Source organism: Mus caroli, chromosome 2 (assembly GCF_900094665.2).
Source record: "Mus caroli chromosome 2, CAROLI_EIJ_v1.1, whole genome shotgun sequence".
NCBI classification, from domain to species: domain Eukaryota; kingdom Metazoa; phylum Chordata; class Mammalia; order Rodentia; family Muridae; genus Mus; species Mus caroli.
Window position 1 is genome coordinate 72,284,315 of NC_034571.1, and position 19,995 is coordinate 72,304,309.

General features: G+C 41.5%; 1 protein-coding gene across 14 annotated transcripts in view; it reads right to left on the reverse strand.

Moving 5' to 3' along the window:
* The window catches only part of Znf385b (zinc finger protein 385B), a 385,123-nt gene that overhangs the window by 64,689 nt on the left and 300,439 nt on the right, over nt 1–19,995 (reverse strand). For 6 of the 14 annotated variants that reach the window (XM_029474277.1, XM_029474271.1, XM_029474274.1 and 3 more), the window contains 2 exons: nt 5,444–5,482; nt 728–838 (listed from right to left, as the gene is read on the reverse strand). In XM_029474277.1, the coding sequence (XP_029330137.1) occupies nt 728–838; nt 5,444–5,482 (150 nt within the window). Of the gene's footprint in view, nt 1–727; nt 839–4,149; nt 4,976–5,443; nt 5,483–7,858; nt 8,289–14,156; nt 15,141–19,995 lie in introns of those variants that run through there. The other 8 variants (XM_029474268.1, XM_021151791.2, XM_029474269.1 and 5 more) reach the window with 4 other exon arrangements.

Below are 19,995 nucleotides of genomic sequence, written 5' to 3' on the forward strand. Positions count from 1 at the left end.
ATGATTTCTCAATTGATGACTGTAGATTTTGTCATAAGTAATGAAATCATGAAGTGTAAAAATCTTCCAAATTTATGCATATGAGGATTTTTTTTTCCTTCCTTCCTACGTGTATTTTAAGAAATGGCAGATTTGTAACAATAGAGAAGGTTTGGGGACTTGGACCTATTCGTTCTGCTGCTGTCTTTGAAGTCTGGGGAGAACTGATAGCTCTGGGATGCTGAGGTGTCAAATGAATTAGCATCTTCTTTCCCTCTGTTGACTCAAGGTTCATTTAAATTCTTCAGGGTAGAATTTTATGAGGTACTGAACATTTGCTAGACTTTGGTTGAAATCACACTAAATATAACTGTTCACATCATGGCCTGCTTGCTTCTCTGCCTTTCCAGTGAGTGGAATTTCGTTGTCTGTACTGTGTAGAATTATGAAAATGTCACACCCATGGTATATATGAAGAAGGATGTCTCTTATTTTTTTATTTCTAAAAACACATTGAATCTGCTTTTTGCAAAATGGCTTTTTGAGTTCAGAAGCTTAGGAAATTTCACAGCCAAGATAGAGTCTTCAGATTCCCATCTGAATATTACCAGTGTGTGTGTGTGTGTGTGTGTGTGTGTGTGTGTGTGTGTGTAAAGAGAGCACACCAATATGACGAGGCTTATTTGTATTCAGCCCACTCAGCATCAGGTCCACACACTTCAGAGAGCAACACAAAGGTGATACTCACATCCGAGTTAAAGCGAAGCTGACAGACGTTACAGGAAATAACTTGTTTCTTCTTTGGGGGAATGGAGACTCCAAATGTGTGGTTAATGACTGCTTTCTGCACGGGGTCCATCTGAAGAGCAAATGATTAAAAACAGAAAGTCAAAATCACCTTCCCAGGAGAGACAGCACTGGGGGCAAATAAGCCAAGCAGAACCACTCCTAGAGGTTTTAACTCTTAGTTCCCAGCTGAGGCTACCAAAGACTCTCCCTCGTTAGTAATGTTCTCGTCTCCCGGAATTAAGAATAAAAACCAAAGCAAAACACAAAGTGCTAACACAAAGAAGACCACAAGAGAATCACCACATGCCTTGTAACCCAGTGTCCGTGAAAGAAGGCATGAGGTATTTTAAAGAGTCTACTACAAAGCCCCACGTGTTAGGGTTAAAATGAAGTTGTGAAAGGTTTTCGTGGAGGAAGAGATAATACTCGGCAGGTCTCAGATGACCTCCGGGACAGTTACCGCAGATATATTTAACTTAAGTTTTGATTTATGGCAAAGTTGTAAATGTCAGGCTCTTATTACAGATCAGAAAGTGTGTACTCTTTATTTTAAAATAATTTATTAGCTTTCATGTTCTATGGATTGAAATTCACTGTTCTGGAAAGTATATTACAAATGAACACTCAGATGAATGTAAGAGATTGGCTAATACACAATCCTTGTTTAAATATTGATCCCAAGCAAGGCTTTGATTTATAGCGGGTGACTCCTTTTGGCTTCCATAAGAAACATACATATTTGGGGAAATGTACAGTAATGAAAGTGTTCAGCCACAGAGAAACTCATGGTGTAGCGCCATCACACTTAGGGGAAGTAAGGATTCCATCTGCAGAGCAGATAAAAAGAGCTATGTGGTGATTCTCTTGCATGGCCCAGAAGTTAATCCTTAGCATCAACATCAATGAGAGGTTCACAGGACAACGCAGAAGCGAAGCCAAGAGTCACTCATAGACAGGTGTGACGTGAACCAGGACAGGTCAACTGACACCGCCACCTAGGAAATCTCCCCAGCTCAGGGTTTAACGTTGGATTAGATGATGACATTTGAGAGACAAGAAATAAACACTGTCGCTGATCATGCTTATAAATCAATGAAGTCTAACACTAGCACTTAGGAGAACTGATATACAGCAAAAATAGAGGGCAGAATTACTGTTATAAGGGATGCCTAAGAATAATAGAAGTCATGTCTGTATGGTATATATGTGTAAAGCACAGGGGTGGAAACGAGGTAAATACAGTGTGCCCCTCTCTGAAATTCTCCAGAAGGAAAATTCAAAGTCACTGGAATTAGCTTTGCTCTTGGGTTACAAGTTTAAGAGTTGTGGAGGCGTGATGGTAAATGAATTGCCACTATACAAACAGGGGTGATGGTTTCCAGGTACATTTTCTGGAGTGGTGGGGATGGTCTCACATCCTAACCTAGGGCTTCATGAGAGCTAGCCAATCCTTACCACTGTCCTATGTCGACAGTCCTTGATTTTACCGCATGAGAAGTCGACAAAGCAGAACTAAGCCCAGCAAAAACAAACCACCATCAGGCAAAGCAAATCCCACAAGATCAGGGAAGAAAACATTAGGTATTTATTTTGTTTGCAGATGTGTATATCTAAATACTTTCTGCTGGTTCCTATAGATATATCAGAGTATCAATTTGTATTAGGCTTAAAAATAAAACAGTCTATTTGGCAGTATTAAAATGCCCCCAATTTTAAAGTTAACAAAAGAGCCTTTTATTGAGATAGTTTTTATTCTCAGACTTCCTGTTGGAAGACATCTACCGAACTCTAAGTCATGCATGCCTCTTTGCTCATCCTTGCTGTAGACTACACTCATGCTTCATCGTTTGCAAGGTGCTTTTAAAGAGACATAAATAATAACATCCTTTAAGCCACATCTAGAATGTACATTTTCCCCTACCACTCATTTTAAAAGGGTATCAAAAATTAACCTTAAAAATAAGAATTTCCATTGCTGAAAATAAATGCACATGTCCTCGTTTTACCTATGGTATGACACACAAGCACACATAAAATATGAACTTAAAATATGCTACTTTAAAATTTTTAGTGAGCCAAGATCATTAGGGGTGGATCCAACACAATCCTTAAATAGAAATATTCCCCTTACATTTTTTTTCAAAGAACTCCTAATATAACTGCATCCTGTTCCAATCTGACACTGGTATCACCCCAGCTTGAAGACACTGCTTCCTCTTCCCCATCCCTAAGGGAAAGTCATGGCTGAACACTCCAAACACAGATGCAGACAAGTTCCCAGCCACCTGTACCCCCAGAGCATGGTAAGGAGGTCCGTGCAAGACACTGGCACCAGACTTGGCCTCTGTAGTGTGTAAGATCCTAGCTTTCCTCACAGAGTCGGTTCAGTTGTGACAGCAGTTGTAAGGGTTTCCTGGCCTCCGGCTTTGCTGCCTTCCTTTGAACGACGACTTGGAGCTAGCCATACCAGAGTCTCTCCCCTGATGTCTCGGTCACTCTAGTTTCCAGGGAAACACGACTCATCTCCTTACAAGAATTTTCAGAAAAGACCCGTTTTCCTCTTGTCTAAATCCCTTCTATCTTTCTCGTAGATGCTGATTTTGGTGGTGAACCCCAAATGCCAGTCAGGATTGAGAGGTGCCCAGGGGATGAAGCACACCTCTGTGTGTGTGGGGGGGCATGGGGGGCTGTTTCCAGAGAGGACCAGCTAAGGGGAAGGGGACCCATCCTAACATGAGTGTCAAGACTCAATAGTCTGGAGGACTACGGTGTAGATGGAGGGCAAGAAGGAAGCCCTCCAGGAAAGCCTCTCTTTTCTCCCCTCTGCCCATCAGGGTCCAGCTGCTCGGGTCGCTGAAGCCTCCCTGCTGTAACAGACTGAAACCTAAATGAATCTCTCATCCTGTGGCTTGAATAGAAAACGTCCAACTTGGGTTCTGTGTATGACCTCTCACTGGTGGCATTAAGGAGATGGACAGTGGAACCCTCAGGAGGTCGGTCCTGGCTGGAGGAAGGTGACCACTGGGCACCTGCTGCTGAAGGCTATACCCAGCTCTCAGCCCCCACCCACCCTGCTTCCTATCTGCAAGGCCGAGTGTAGCCTCTGCTGTACCATCACAATATTTTGCCTCACCCCAGGCACAGAATAAACAGAGCCAAGGACTGTTGAGAAAAACCTCAGAAACTGATCTAGAGTAGAAAAGTTACCCTTTAAAAGTTGTGTTTTCTCTGTGGGTACAAAGCAGAAAAATAACTGTGGATCCCTCATTTAAGTGGCTTCCCCAGGGTCTGTGCCTCAGAAACAGAAAGTCTAAAAACATCTCTAAGTACAGTTTTTAATTCAAATATGATTTGTTGGTCCTGAATTTAAGAAGATGTTACGGGGTACAGATGCTCTCGCTGCCCAGTCTGTTGGATCCCTTGGGACAACTGCTGGTGCTCTGGACCCTCACGTCTGAACGAAGAACCCTGATGGGCAGAGAGGAGAAAACGTCTGAAGGAATGCCTAACTTATGGGCGAGATTTAAATTTGCAGCATCATAAGAAGGTTTTCCGATTTTCAAAACGCAGGAAGTGATAATAAGTATTCGGAAGTTTTGTTTCATGTCTTCCGCAATGTTCTAAGATTTAGATGGAATGGTTACTGTTACATACACTTTTTTTTTGTTTGTCTTACTAATTGGCTGCTTTCTCTATAGTCTGTCAGAAGGAGATCTGTCCAGCCTGTCGGTGTACGTGGTGAACCTGCTTCCTCTGGGTGGAATGTGACCATCAGCACATGACTCAGAGCTGCCACGATCCTCCCTGGAGCGATGGAGAGCCTACAAGCTTCATGGGGCTTCTGGGGGTGCAGGAGCCTTCATGGCTATCCTCTCTGAGGTTGAGAGCCTACAAGTGTCATAGGGCTTCTAGGGGTGCAGGAGCCTTCATGGCTATCCTCTCTGAGGTCGCTCCCTCCTGAAAGGTTACATAAGGAGTACGCAATGAAATACGGTTGGGAAAGCGCTTGCAAGTTGCCCAGGGTGCTCTTGAGTTTCACATTTTCCAGGCATTGTAATTCCCATGTGGTGGGAAGGACCCCTCGGGGAGTAAATAACTCCAATGGACTTATTGACAGAATTGGAACAATAAAGTTGGACAGAATCTATTCCGCAAGAACTGGGATGAGAGGATGTTTCTTTACATCTCCCCAGAAAGTCACACAACAGTGGCAATTCTTCCATTATTCATACAGTAACTTCCAGAATAAATATTGCATCCTAGATTAATAAAGACATTCTCATAAACACTAAAAAGTCAAGTAATTAAATTAACAAATGAAAAATTACATATGTATAAAAGACTTCATATATACCATATTAAGGTAAATTATTGAAGGAATCGCAATTACACACCAAAGCAGTATTTTAAAAGATTAAATTGGCAGTTCATAGGCATTTAATTGTTAAAAATGAATGCTTTCAACAATATTATTAAGTGTAAGATAAATTTTAAATGACCACATGCTTGTTACTTAGTTAGGCAATTTAGCTCATGCTATTTCTGTTTACACAGAAAAGTCTGCGGATGGGGGCAATTAGGATCGACTGGAAAATAATCATAACATAGCTTTCAAGAGGAAAAAACAAGTAAATCAAATGCCTGCCACACAGCTCCAGCTACCAGAGTCCCTTACCTGGCAGAACTTATTGGTCCCAAATAAGCCTCTTCTTTTCTAAAAAAAGTAAAAGTTAGAAGTAACCATCTGGTACTTTGAGACGAATGTGCACAGCCACACGCATTGACATGGTTTAGAAACCCGTTTCTCCCGCTCATGTGCGTGCAGACGCTGGAACGCTCGCTACCTACAGAGTAGTGAGGCTGAGCTCTCTGCAGTGAGTCTCAGGAAAACCAAAACAAAACTTATCAGTGCCCATTAAATGATAGGTAATGAAAATGGATGGGGTGGTGGCCGTCATCAGGAACTGTAGAAGGCAACTGGGGGCCACAAATGGGAGAAATAACTACTGGTTGCTGTGCTATAAGCCGAAGTAATGAAGCTGGCCCCATCACCTGTCTATTGCATTTTCAGCATCAAAATGAGAACAAACATCCCTTTGGTATATTCATCAAGATCATGAGGCCCACAAACCTATACGAATATTTTTTAAAGACCATTACTTTCCTTGAGTATAGCAAAAAGTAATTTGCAACTGCACGGGCTAAGCAATCACATGGAAACCGGTGGCCGTGGAGGGACCCAGACAGAGAGGTAGCACAGGCTGAACTGCGGTCACTTTCCGCTACGGATAGGCAGGGTCTCCAGGGCAGTGATCAAGGGCTGGGCCATACTTTAGACATGAGATGGTTCTCTAGGTGGAATTTCAATAGAATCAGACGTTTGTTCAGTCATCCCAATACTTTTGAAGAGGCTGAACCTGAGGTTTTATCCGATGTCTTTAAACAATTTAGCTATGGAGGAAGGCTGAGACTAGGGAGAGCCTGGGTGCTACCACCCTGTTAAGTAGGAGATATTGTTCAAGAATTATAGGGGGCTTTCTTTTACCCATGCTGTTCTTAAGGCAATTGCATCTTTAAACCAATCATGGATTTTTGGTAATGTCCCTAAAACCATTTGGTGAGCACAAATTACCTACACAATTCGGTATGTCTATTGTTATCAAATAAAATTAGAAGCCAGGGGTTCAGTGTATGTGTGTGTATGTGTGATATATGTGTGTGATATATGTGTATGTGTAATGTGTATGTATATGTATATTCCACCCACTAAACATTTCTGGAGTTCTAGTGTGGTTCAGATAATGTTCCTGTCTGCATGGAGAAATAGTCAAAGATGAGAGAGAACATGATTTTAAAGTTGAAACGTGAGATGGTACAACATATTTAATTGGAATCTGGAGGGTGAAGGTCACCATTAAGCAAAAATAAGAAGATATGGGAAAGAAAGACAGACAGAAAAAGCGGTCTGTGTTGCATGGCCCTTCCAACCCTAGGCTCTGTGCTCCCTCTCTGCTCTTCTCATCCTGCTGGTATCCAGGAGCCTCCTCTCAGTGCGTGACAGCAGTGTTGCCTTGCATGGCTATTGGCTTTGTCATTCCTTCCCCTAGCTGCCTAGTAATGGTGACAACATCGGAAGCGCTGCTGAGTTCTTGGAGACTTACTCTACCTAGGGCACTCGGAGCTTGAGCTCAGTACCCTTCACCAGGAGGTGAAGTGGATCACTTAGGATTTTCTGCCACACAGAAGAAGAACCCAGGACTCTGAGAAAGACCATCACTGACCACCCTATGTTCTCAAGTTCTGGAGTCAGGCGTCAAGCTTCAGCAGGGCTCTCTCTCCACACTTACCCTAGTGGAGGGACAGTGCAGAGGGCAATGGGACCACGCAACACCATGGCACAGCATGAATCTAGAGCCAGAATCCAAGAGGCAGCTACCCATGCAAGTGTCTCCAGAAAGAAGAGAAAGACTTTTCTCTTCTTGATTCTGTCTGCTCTTAATATACCCTCCCCCACTTTTTTTTATTGAGTAACTTTTGGAAAACCATATAAAACTCAGGATTTTCTGCCCTCTTTCTGAATCATAGCTGTTCAGACAGCACATAGACAAACACTCTAAAAATACTTAAGGGATTACTAGTTAGCAGGGCAGTCATCTCTTGCACCTGCCTTCTTTTTACTACAACAAAGAGGACTTCAGTTACTAAAGCCTGCGGTTTAGGGCCTTCTGGAAGTTTGGCTAAGCATCAGCCTTTTAACTGTGACATTATCAAATTACTGTAGTACACAAAGAATAACCATTCCTTTTCATCCCTTTCTTTCTCAGGAGCAGACTTAGGGGGAAAATATGTGACAAAAGAGTCTCATTACATTTCAAATATTCATGAAATGACACATTTAAAAGTAATGGCTGCATTATTGAAGAGCAATATCCCTCTCAAGTTACTTAAAAAAAAAAAGAGACATGAAAGTCCAAGAAGAGTTTCTTGGGAACACATGTGTCAGTGGGGGAGAGGACACAAGAGGGGGTGATGGGTAAAAATGGCTAAAATTCATTACATATGAGGACGAAAGTGTCAAGAAGCAAATCACCTCCTTTAGATGGCCTGGTCTCTTCCTCAGTTCTGTATGGGTAGGGGCTCTGAGAGCCAACAGGCACAAGTCCACGGACAAAGATGGCTTGGCATAAGGAAAAAAATAGTCTTTATCTATTTTGAAGAATAATTTTTGTCAAGACGACTAGCCTGCATTTTCTGGTAGTTTTTCTAGAATTCCATACAGAATATTCTTAAACTAAATTTTTTAGGTGTTAGGATTCTTAAAGGTTAAAGTTTTTTTTTTAAACAAAATAAAATATAGTAAGATAAAGCAAAAACACACTGGAGTTGACAAGACCAACAAATAGAAGGAAAGGGGACCAAGAGAAGGCACAAGAATCAGAAACCCACTCATCCACACTCAGGAATTCCATTAAAAACACCAAACTAGAGCTATAACATACATGCAGAAGACCTGGTGCAGACCTGTGCTTGCTGCCTCTCTCTCTCTCTCTCTGTGAGTTCATCTGAGCTTTGATCATGTTGATTTAGAAGGCCTTGTTTTCTGGCTGTCCTCTATCCCCTCTGCCTCTTACACTCTTCCCAACTCCTCTTCAGCAGGGCTCCCTGAGCCTTGCAAAGAGGGATTTGACAGAGACATCCCTTTTAGGGCTGAGAGTTCCAAGGTTTCTCACCCTCTCCATAATGCATGGCTGTGGGTCTCTGTATTTGGTGCATCTGCTACTGGAGGGAACGTCTCTGATGATCGGTGAACAAAAGGTACTGATCTAAGTATGTGTGTGCATTCATACACACACTGCATGTGATATCTATGTACACATACATAAAAATGCATATGTGATATATGATATATAATTATATATATCACATATATGTATATCAGGATGTCATTAATTGCTCTCTCTTTCCTCTTTCTCTCCTTCCCCCATTTTATATTTATTTATTGAACAGGGTCTCACTCTGTAGTGCAGGCTAGTCTGGTACTCACTGTGCAACTGAGATTAGCTTTGAACTCATGGCAAAGCCCTGACCTGAGCCCCATGTGCTGCATTGTAGGTGTGAGTCACAATGTCCAGCTCAACAGGCCATTTTTAAGCTGCACTGGATAGAAAGAATATTTCTAAGATTCACTTTCAGGCAGATTTGTTGCTCTTTTTTTTCCACTGGAAGATGTCATATCGTTAGCCATGTGCCTCTCACTGATATGAACTGTCTAATCTGACAGCAGATACTTGTATGTAGCAAATATTGTCACTACATATATAAAATGTTATTTTTTCTTGGCTGCCCACATGCCTGGTGATTTCCCATGTTACAAAGAGATCAGGAGAGATGATTCACAGTTGTACATATGCTGCTGTGTAATTCAAAATGCCATTATCAGTGAGCTTTTATAGAGTTCAGTTTAAACAAAGAGATGGTCGACTTATTCCTGAGAAGATACAGGGGCCACTTACACTCACAGCCAGCGCTACCTGGATAGTGATGATCTTATGCAAATGCTAGAGAGCCAAACTAAAGAACTGAGTTCTGTGGCACAGGATTCACAATTCAGGGTAAATGTGTGCATACAAAGCCATCTGACTGGTTGATTCCATGAGGTATTGAGTTGAGCTCCAGAGAGAACTTCTGTTTTCCCCTCCCCTGTTCTTAAACACGTCAATGTTGAGATGTGAAAGAAAGTGTTTTTCCAACCAGGATACAAAGAACATTCTAGAGAGGTTTTTTTACTTTACTCACAGTGTTCCTATAATTAAAATAATTTTTGGTCAAATTATAACCACTGAATTGAAGAGATCTGTGCTCATCTACAAAGACACTGTAACAATACTTCCTATCATATTGCTATGGTAGGCTTTTGAAAGAAATGAGAAAAATTAAAGAATCTGTAAAGGAGATGAAACTTATTTGGGATCAGTGAATAAACTAATGAGAATTTACCTCTATTGCAAAATTTAATAGCTCCACATGAGAAATAAAATAGGGGGAAAGAAGATTAATATTTTCTTATCCCCAGAGAAGTCACTTTCTTCAAAGTATTAAGTTATATTTCTCTCAATAAAATATATTAACATTTTAGAAATACACGGTTGAGAGTGAACTGTATGACACAAATAAAATACCTACGACGTTGTCACAGTTCGCTGTTCAGAGTAATGACAACAGGAACTGCTCTCACCAAGAGAATGTGAAATAAACAGACTGTCTCCTGCCCTGTCTAGTATGTGGTCTCCTTGGGGTGAAATAAAACAAAACAATATATATAATTTCAGGAACTCAGACGGAAGAGACTTTTCATTTGAGGGCCGGTTATGAGAGTGACTGCTCTGTAACATATTTAAAGAGAGCTAGCCTAATGTTGGGAAGACAGGCTAGATAGAAGATAATCTTGAAAACTGGCTTTTATTCTCTCTCCCTCCTTCCTTCCCTACCTCCCCCTCCCTCCTTCCCTCCTTTTCTGTACATGCATATAAAAGAACATCAAGTGCCCTGCTCTGTCCTGATACCCTGTTATTTCCTCAAGACAGTAAAGGTTTCTTTACCAAATCAGATGCTCGATTATCACTAGTTTGGCTGGCCACTGAACTCCCAAGAACCACCTGTTTTCAGGCCCCCACACTGGGGTCACAGGCACATACACAGCTATTCCTATTCCTTTAGGTGGGTGTAGGAAGACAGAGATCACTCAGGGCCTTGTGCTTGCATCTTGCTGAGCCATCCACCAGGCTCAAAGAAGGTTGGGCTTTTCTTTCAAAAATCAACACTTGAAAGCAGCTCCCAAATATACCTATTAATTTCCATAACAGACAATTCAACACCCCAAAATAAGTCTGAGGAATATTAGTTAAAAATAGAATTCCTTATTATTTTTAAGGAGGTTAAACTTGTATGCATGTCACCTGATTCTATGCAAGGACGCTGGCAGAGGTGGTTTAAGTACGACTGGTGCAAGACCTCCAAATTCTTTGCTGAAGTGAAGATGTTTGCTGCTTTCTGTATAAGGGTTAAGGAAACATTACAAGAGCTTTCTGAGAGACCAGGGAGGCAGTCACTCCTGATTTAAAAATCAATACGCCTATGGATCAACAGAGTACATTAAATAACATCCTTTCAAACAAAACAAAACAAAACAAAACAAAATGTTTTGCCTAAACTAGTTGGAACACTGCTCAAAACTCAATGTATACAGCACAGCACTGGGAGAAATCTGATTGGTAATGCAGAGTGAGAGGAGAGAAGACAAAGAGAGAACTCCTCTAGGCAGGATCAAATACAAAGACTGAACCACAGGTCTGTTTGATAGATTCTTCATTTTAAATTCAGAAGCATTTCCCTCTGTGCAACCAGTGGCTTGCTGCTCACCCTCACACTAAGAAGGTGGCAACAGAGGTGTGTCAAGGCTCCGCACACAACAGATCTGGAGTTGTCAACAGAGCTGGAGTTGAAGTTCAGTCCTCAGAGCAGGCTCTTGTGTAGTGGTAAAATCTCCACGACTATTCACGTGACTGTGGGGCTCTGTCTAGTCTAGAACTTGCTTTGTAGACCAAGCTGGCCTTCAACTCAAGAAATACGCAATTCAGCCTTTGCCTCCTAAGTGCAATGCTGGGACCAAAGCCATCACCACCACACCCGGCATGCCTAGAATTCCCCCGTCTAAAGAGAATCCTAACTGAAAATTCAATGCAACAACACAACGAAAGGGGGATTCTAGTTGAAGCAGGTAGACCAGACTTGGTGAAAGCCAGTATGATTTTTAACTTGAAAAAGAAAAAAATATATATATTTTGAGAATTTAGTGACCTGAGCAAACCTTTTCCACTAAGAACAAATACTACTGTAGCAAGATCGAGCTGACAAAAACTAAGATGTCAGTTAAATTTTATTTATTTTTTATTTAATCCTTCCTCTTGGTGGATCTTAGATCAAAAACAAAGCCAAAATGATAATAAGACAACACACTGAGCGCTACATGCACTCCAGAGGGCAGGAAGTAGAGGGGATGTGACTAAAGACGAGGTAGGACCATCAACACCCTCTTCCCTGTGACCTTCTCCAATCAGGACCTATACTTGCTAAAGTCTCAAGAACTTCTCAAAACCATGTCACCAGTTGAGGACCAAGCGTTCATCACACAAGCCTGGGTCCGACATCTCATCTTCAATTTCTTCTGGTGGGCCATCAGAAGCCACTGGTCCTGGAGTACCCTGGGCATTTACTTTAATCTCGCTTGCTCCTTTCTCTGATGGCGAACAAAGGAGGCGCACCCTCAGAACTGACTCTCCTGTAGCTCCTTGCAGCCTCACCTTGTCAAATGGAATGACTTAGGATTCCAATTGCCAAATAATCTCTGAGTGGTTTTATGGACATGGGCTATCAAAACTATTTCCTATTGTGTTTTCCCGTTCCCATTATCCCTTTGTGTGGTGAGTCTGCATGCACTCACCACCTCAGCTCAATAGAAAACACCTCTGGTTCAAGTTTGTTTTTCCATTTGTGTTATAAAAATATACAATGGTTGTAAAGGAAAATAAAGAGCTGTGATAAAAATGCCCCACTTTGCTTGCAGCAGTGATAATTGCTTTATTGAATAAAGCTTTGTTAATTGTATAGCCTGACATTCAAAATTTGTTCATTTGACTTGAAATTATTTTACATGAATGCAAAGAGGCAAGTAGTTCAATCCAAAAGTAGTTTTAAATAGAACCGTCTTCATCTTCTTAAGTTTGTAAGAGAATATGGTTATTTCCAGGAAAAGAAAATTTATTATCCAAACTTCCTTCAGATACACATGAAGTCTTCTTTCTAATAGAGCCACCACAAAATAGGGGAGAGTGACTCCAAGGAACAAAGTCACCAATCCATCTAGTTAGCTCACACAGACAGGGCATCAGCATTTTCTAATAAAAATTAAAAAAACAAACAAACAAAAAATAGAGATGGGCTTGGAAGGTGGCTCAGTGACTAATGAGTTCAGACCCCTAACCCTCTTGTAAAATAACAATGTATGGTGGAATGTCCCAGTAACCACAGCACTGAGTAGGGACCGACAGGAAGATCTGACGAGCTGGCTAGCTAGCTGGCTAGTTGACAAGCAGCAGGGTCAGTTTGAGACCCCGTTCCAAAGACACACACACCTGTGTCTGGTGTCCACACCGAATGGGTACACACCCTGCGGATTACTACACGTAGACAACAATTAAAGAAAGAAAGAAAACACTACATGGACAGCGTGCTAAGTTGTCAGGAAACACAGCAAGTGTCTCTCAATAATAAAAGACTTATTTCAGTTGGGGCAAGGTGGCACATGCCTGTGATCCCAACACTTGGGTGGTAGAGGAAGGGTGAGTGTCATGAGTTCAAGGTTAGCCTGGGCTACACAGGTAGTAAAATAAAGCAAACCAAAACAAAGACTTACCATTTTGAGCAAAAGGGTATTTAGAATGTGCCCAGGCAGTAGGAAGATTTTCAGAAATGGTCCTATATATTTTTTTTTCATTTTCTGAAATTAGTTCTTTCAGGATGCTTGGTCCTTCGGTCCTCATGACATCTGCCTGACAATTTTATGGACCATTATGCCTCTCCCATCACGTCTAACATGTTTACTACAATTGGTCAAATACCTGTACCTGGTAATACAACTTGCTTCATTGAAAACATTTTGTATAATTGTTAGGGAATCACCAAGTCCCTCCCAAACAACAAAACCATCCACAATCTCAATGACTGGCAGTTATCAAAATACTTGAGATTGACCAGCCCTCCTAAAGCGAGGGTTAAAAGCTGTCCTCTGGGAATCAATCATGTTCTCAGCAGAGAAGAATATTTCAGAGATGTGAAAGCTGAAATGGAGACTATAATCTTTTGTGATTACCCTTGAGGCTGAAGTGAACGCAAAAAGGAAAGTCTATGAATTGCTGATAATTTCCTGTGATGACCCACTCCCAGGAAATTCTGATATTGCTCTTGCACCGTAACAAAAGGACTGTTCCCCAGACGTGTAGCTTCAAAGAACTCCACATCTGGGGGTCACGAGAGCTAGTCATCCATTATGGGGGCCAGGCCTGAGAGACGGCTGCTCTCTCCGAAGACAATGGAGCGTCTGATTGCACCGGGACTCATCAGCTGTGTGGTACATACTGTCTTTCTAAAAAGTTTCGTTTTTGAAATAACTGATTAAAAAAAATATCAGTTTTAACTTACAAAAGTCCAAAGACTGATGCATTTTTCTGCTGCTCCTACTAGCTATGGCTAGTACATATTTCGCTGATAAATTTTTATTTGCGCAGATATTTTTATTCTGAGGAAAAAAATTGTTATGTACATGTACTTACCCTAAAAGTCTGTATCATACTTAAGATGGAACCCAGTGAGTTGTAATTACTCAGAGTTTGGGTGAAGTGATTTACATTCAGGAAAGAATGTATCTGGGGAAGGGAAGCAGGAGAGGGAGGCGTGTTAGGAAACAGCAGAGGGCTGAGGGAGTCCTCGGAATAAAAGTTCATTATCAGTACGTGAAGGATCACCTGGTAGGTTGACTGTTTCGGGACTCAGTTAAATCACTTCTTAAGTGGCCATTGGCCTAGTTGTGGTTTGACTAATGAACAATGTGAACCAAAGGTTCCAAAATCATTTTTAAATTATAACTGTAAACACCATCATCTTAGGGATCAATGACAAAGTCTCACAGGTAAACAGTTCTCAACTTCCCAAGTAATGGTAAAGACAGAGTACAATCAAATTCATTGTATGTTTTTCTCCCTAAGCTCCACTGAAAAGATCCTCTCGCCAGCTTTCCTGAATTCACTCGTGATCATCTTTAGTGCTTGAAGGAAGTCAGGCGATTCTGGTCTGTAAATCTGGTCTGCCTTCATCTCATTCAACTGAACATACCATGAAACCAGGCACACATCTGTAAACTAGAGCCTTCATGTCATAAGCTCATGTTCTTGACCACATGCATACAATTGGTATCTATGATAATTAGGGTTTCTCTGATGCAGAAAGTCAGCTCCAGTGGTGAACATTATTTATTCACTGCAGTTAAAGGGATCAAAGGGATTGATATATGAATATAAATTATGAGTATTTGTAAGAATACTGCATTGCCATGTTGACTCACTTTGTAAGGATCTAATATGTAAAAGTATCTTAAATTATTCAAAATATTATTGGGATATGTTTACACAGCACTTTGCTCTCCACCAAAAGAAAAACCAAATTTAATGAACTCTAGAAATTTCCTAAATACTCAACAATACTCAGTTCTCTATGAATATAATCAACAAAAATTTTCATTATATAATGATTTGGATAGGAAGGTACTATCATGTCTAGTTTTTCTTTCCTTTTTTTTTAAATGTATGTGAATTTTTTTTAATTAGATGTTTTCTTCTTCAAACTGATTTCCAGAGTGGTTGTACCAGCTTGCAATCCCACCAGTAATGGAGGAGTGTTCCTCTTTCTCCACATCCTCGCCAGCATCTGCTGTCACCTGAATTTTTGATCTTAGCCATTCTGGCTGGTGTGAGGTAGAATCTCAGGGTTGTTTTGATTTGCATTTCCCTGATGATTAAGGATGTTGAACATTTCTTCAGGTGCTTCTCAGCCTTTTTGTGGACGTTGTACATCGTGGTGCGCACTAGGCTCCGCACCACGATGTACAACGTCCACAAGCAGCCTATCCAAATTGTATCCCCTAGATCTTCTTTTGTTGTCTAATTGCTCTGGCTAGGACTTCAAGTACTATATTGAATAGGTAGGGAGGAAGTGGGCAGCCTTGTCTAGTCCCTGATTTTAGTGGGATTGCTTCAAATTTCTCTCCAATTAGTTTGATGTTGGGCAATGGTTTGCTGTATATTGCTCTTACTATGTTTAGATATGGGCTTGAATTCCTGATCTTCCCAAGACTTATCATGAATGGGTGTTGAATTTTGTCAAATGCTTTCTCAGCATCTAATGGGTTGATCGTGTGGTTTTTGTCTTTGAGTTTGTTTATATAGTGGATTACGTTGATGGATTTCCGTATATTAGACCATCCCTGCATCCTGCTTGTGGACGTTGTACATCGTGGTGCGCACTAGGCTCCGCACCACGATGTACAACGTCCACAAGCAGTGAATTCCTGATCTTCCCAAGACTTATCATGAATGGGTGTTGAATTTTGTCAAATGCTTTCTCAGCATCTAATGGGTTGATCGTGTGGTTTTTGTCTTTGAGTTTGTTTATATAGTGGATTACGTTGATGGATTTCCGTATATTAGACCATCCCTGCATCCCTGGGATGAAGCCTACCTGATAATGATAGATGATCATTTTGATGTGTTCTTGGATTTGGTTAGTGAGAATTTTATTGAGTACTTTTGCATTGATATTCATAATGGAAATTGGTCTGAAGTTCTATTTCTTTATTGGGTCTTTATGTGGTTTAGGTATCAGAGTAATTGTGGTTTCATAGAATGAGTTGTGTAGAGTACCTTCTGTTACTATTTTGTGGAATAGTTTGAGGAGAATTGGAATTAGGTCTTCTTTGAAGGTCTGATAGAACTCTGCAGTAAACCCATCTGGTCCTNGGCTTTTTTTGGTAGGGAGACTATTAATGACTGCTTCTATTTCTTTAGGCGATATGGGACTATTTAGATAGTTAATCTGATCATGATATAACGTTGGTACTTCCTAAAAGAAACTGGAGAGAGCATACACGAGCAGTTTGACAGAACACATAAATGCTCTAGAACAAAAGGAAGCAAATTCACCCAAGAGCAGTATACTGCAGGAAATAATCAAACTCAGGGCTGAAATCAACCAAGTGGAAACAAAAAGAACTATACAAAGAATCAACCAAACCAGGAACTGGTTCTTTGAGAAAATCAACAAGATAGATAAACCCTCAGCCAGACTAACTAGAGGGCACAGGGACAGTATTCTAATTAACAAAATCAGAAATGAAAAGGGAGACATAACAATATAAGCAAAGGAAATCGAAAACATCACCAGATCCTACTACAAAAGCCTATAAACAACAAAACTGGAAAATCTGGATGAAATGGACAGATTTCTAGACAGATACCAGGTACCAAAGTTAAATCATGTCTATTTTTAAGTTAGAGAAAATGGCACACTCTGACCTTCTCAATCTCTCTTCCATGTTCTGCTTGGAAAGGAGCAGAGTGTTCTCCCTCCTTGCTCCCACATAGACCTAGCCTTCCAGGCCTTCGTGACCTGGACTCCTGCCTTCCTATGGATACAGTCATGTGGAGTCACTCCTCAGGTCAAAGATTGCTTCTCCAAGAGGTAGACTATAATAAATTAACGACTAGTTAACCTTTTAAAGGACATACATCAGTGATTGTCCATCATTTCACTGTCTGATAGCTTCCTCTCCTTTTGGGAGAAGTGCATCTTAGAGCTTCACTTGGCTCTAGTATCTGCTTACTAGAGAGCAGGTTGGTGGCTGGGAGGTGGTGGCTCACACCTTTAATCCCAGCAACTTGGAAGGCAGAGGCAGGGGGATTTCTGAGTCCGAGGCCAACCTGGTCTACAGAGTGAGTTCCAGGACAGCCAGGGCTCTACAGAGAAACTCTGTCTCGAAAAAAACCAAGAGAGAGAGAGAAAGAGAGAGAGAGAGAGAGAGAGAGAGAGAGAGNAGAGAGAGAGAGAGAGAGAGAGAGAGAGAGAGAGAGAGAGAGAGAGAGAGAAGGTTGGGACCGACAAGACAAACCTGCCTTCTGAATACTGTGTGTGCAAGCGAGGATGCTCTGTTTGACTTTGGGGGGATTTGTTAGGCACTTAGATTTCTGCCCCATGTGAAAAACACTGTGAAGAGTGTACATGTCAGCCCAGCTCAGGTGAGCGTGGAGGCTAGCCCTTGCTTATCTCATTCTTTTCAGGTCTAGCCCACTCTATTGGAAGACACAAGGATCTCAGTTCTGTCTTTCAATCTTCTGATCCACAAAGGGCTCAATCAGTGACATAGGTAGCCTATTTCATAGACGAGCACACTTGAACAATTAACTGTCGGGTATCTCTGAAACACACCAATGTCCCGTGATCCTGAGTTCCATATAACATAGGTTATTTGTCATTTTGTTTCAAGCATCTGAACATAAAAGAGGAAGTTATAAAAAAAAACCCTACATACAGTGAAAGCTCAATTTGTGAAAAAGTCTTTTCCCAAGATTCCTACTAAGCTCGCAGATGTGTTTTAACTCCACAGATTGCTAAATAGCTCTCCAATTCATCTTTAGCACCCTCAACGCAGCCATAAAAGCAAAGAGCCTGGAATCTTCCACAGCGTGCTGCTCATCTGCAAAGAGACGCAATGCTTAATTCTGAGCGCCAGAATCAAGGAGGAGGAAAGGACAGAAAAAGAAGAACAAGAAAAAGCAACAAACAAGCAACAACCAAAACCATGTCACTACATGGGCTCCCCAGATCTTTGGGAGCCACCACAACCAATCACTGAGCATCTGGCTTAGAAAGCCTTTCCTGGGCTGTGGAGGTACTGTTTTAGGTATCAGTATTTCTCCACTTTCTTACTGAGCTTTCCCACTCTATCCCAGGCACACAAAGTCTCTGTGACTGAGACCAGCTAAGAGCAGGCTGGACTATGGCGGTAGCTGAGCAGTTTCTGGTTGGATTTAAGGCCTGCTTCACAGCAGGGATTCATGTAAGTGTACATTTAAATTACAGGAGGAAATGCTACAAAACTAGCCAAGAACTGTGTTTAAGAACCATCATTACGAAATAGGGTTTGAGAAAATTAAAGCTACAAAGCACCTTGGTTCTTGTGAATTTAATTCTTGGTTGGGGACTATTATTCCGCTAAGTGGACAAAAGTATCCATATGCTCTCTAACCCTGGATTGCTACACTCATAGGTCGGTGCACCTCTTAGATCTCATCAGAGAAGTTTCTTAGTGCAGTGGACCATGGTTAATGCACAGGCTCACAACAAGTCAAAGTTCAGGCAGTACATGTCGATGGAGGGCTCAGCCACAAATAGGACATTCATTTCCAACTCTCTCCCCTGCTCCCACCCTGCTGCCTGCTGCAAGGCTCAGGGACTATGGCAGAGGTGCCTAGAAAGCTACCTTTTGGACATGACAGGACCTCTGTACTCATGGACCCACAACAGCTGTGGCTGTGTGTACATACGACAGGCACATGATCAAGGGAACACACATTCTAGCATGAAGGTGGAAGGGATTCTGGAGCCCACACCCATAACTGAGGTGCTACAAACAGTTAACGGCTTCTAGAAAAGAAAGGGACAATTTTTCTTTAACTGGCTCCTTGTACACGGTTCATGCTCCAGTGGATGGCCCCACATCCTGAATTATATGAACAGCACAAACTGGACATATATACATATACATATATATATATATATATATATATATATATATATATATATATATATATATATATATATATATGTGTGTGTGTGTGTGTGTGTGTGTGTGTGTGTGTGTACCACAAAACAAAAGCGACAGAAACTTGGAGTGGGGATGGCTACAGAAGGAGTTAGGGGAGGAGCAGGACAAATACAATGAAAATACATTTATAAAATTCCTAAATTAATAAAATATATGTTTTAAAAGAGCAAGGCGAGAGGTGTTTTCTTTTCCTAATTATAAGAATAACTAAGAATATACCGAAAGTCTGAGTTGAGAATAAGATGAAGGTCTAAAGAAGATGGTCCGATGTAGACACTCTTTCCAAGGTGACTCTACTCTTGAACAATGCTGAGCTGGGGCGGTGCCAAGGCTGAGAACCTGTCTTGCCAGGGAAATCTAGTGCCGCCTCCAAGTACACATAATCCTTGAAACCCTAGCCCCGAAGACTCAGCCCAGAGCCCGAGAGGCTGAGACCAGGGCAACACAAGAGGCAGGAGAGGAGCACACAGCAGGTTAGCTGCAGGACTCTCTTCCTCGACTCCCCACACATCACAGGGACTATAAAAATCTAATCCGAATCTCCAGGGACCATATGGGGAATGCCAGCGACGGAGGAACTATTTGTCAACTTAACCTCTGTTCAGCACAACGAATGTAGCATCAGACATGCAGGAAATGGCTGTGAGTGGGAGCCTTCCTCAATGACGTAGACAAGGCAAAGAAACCGAGCCACCTTTTACAGAAACATTCTTTCTACGTCCATAGCATAGGGTCTT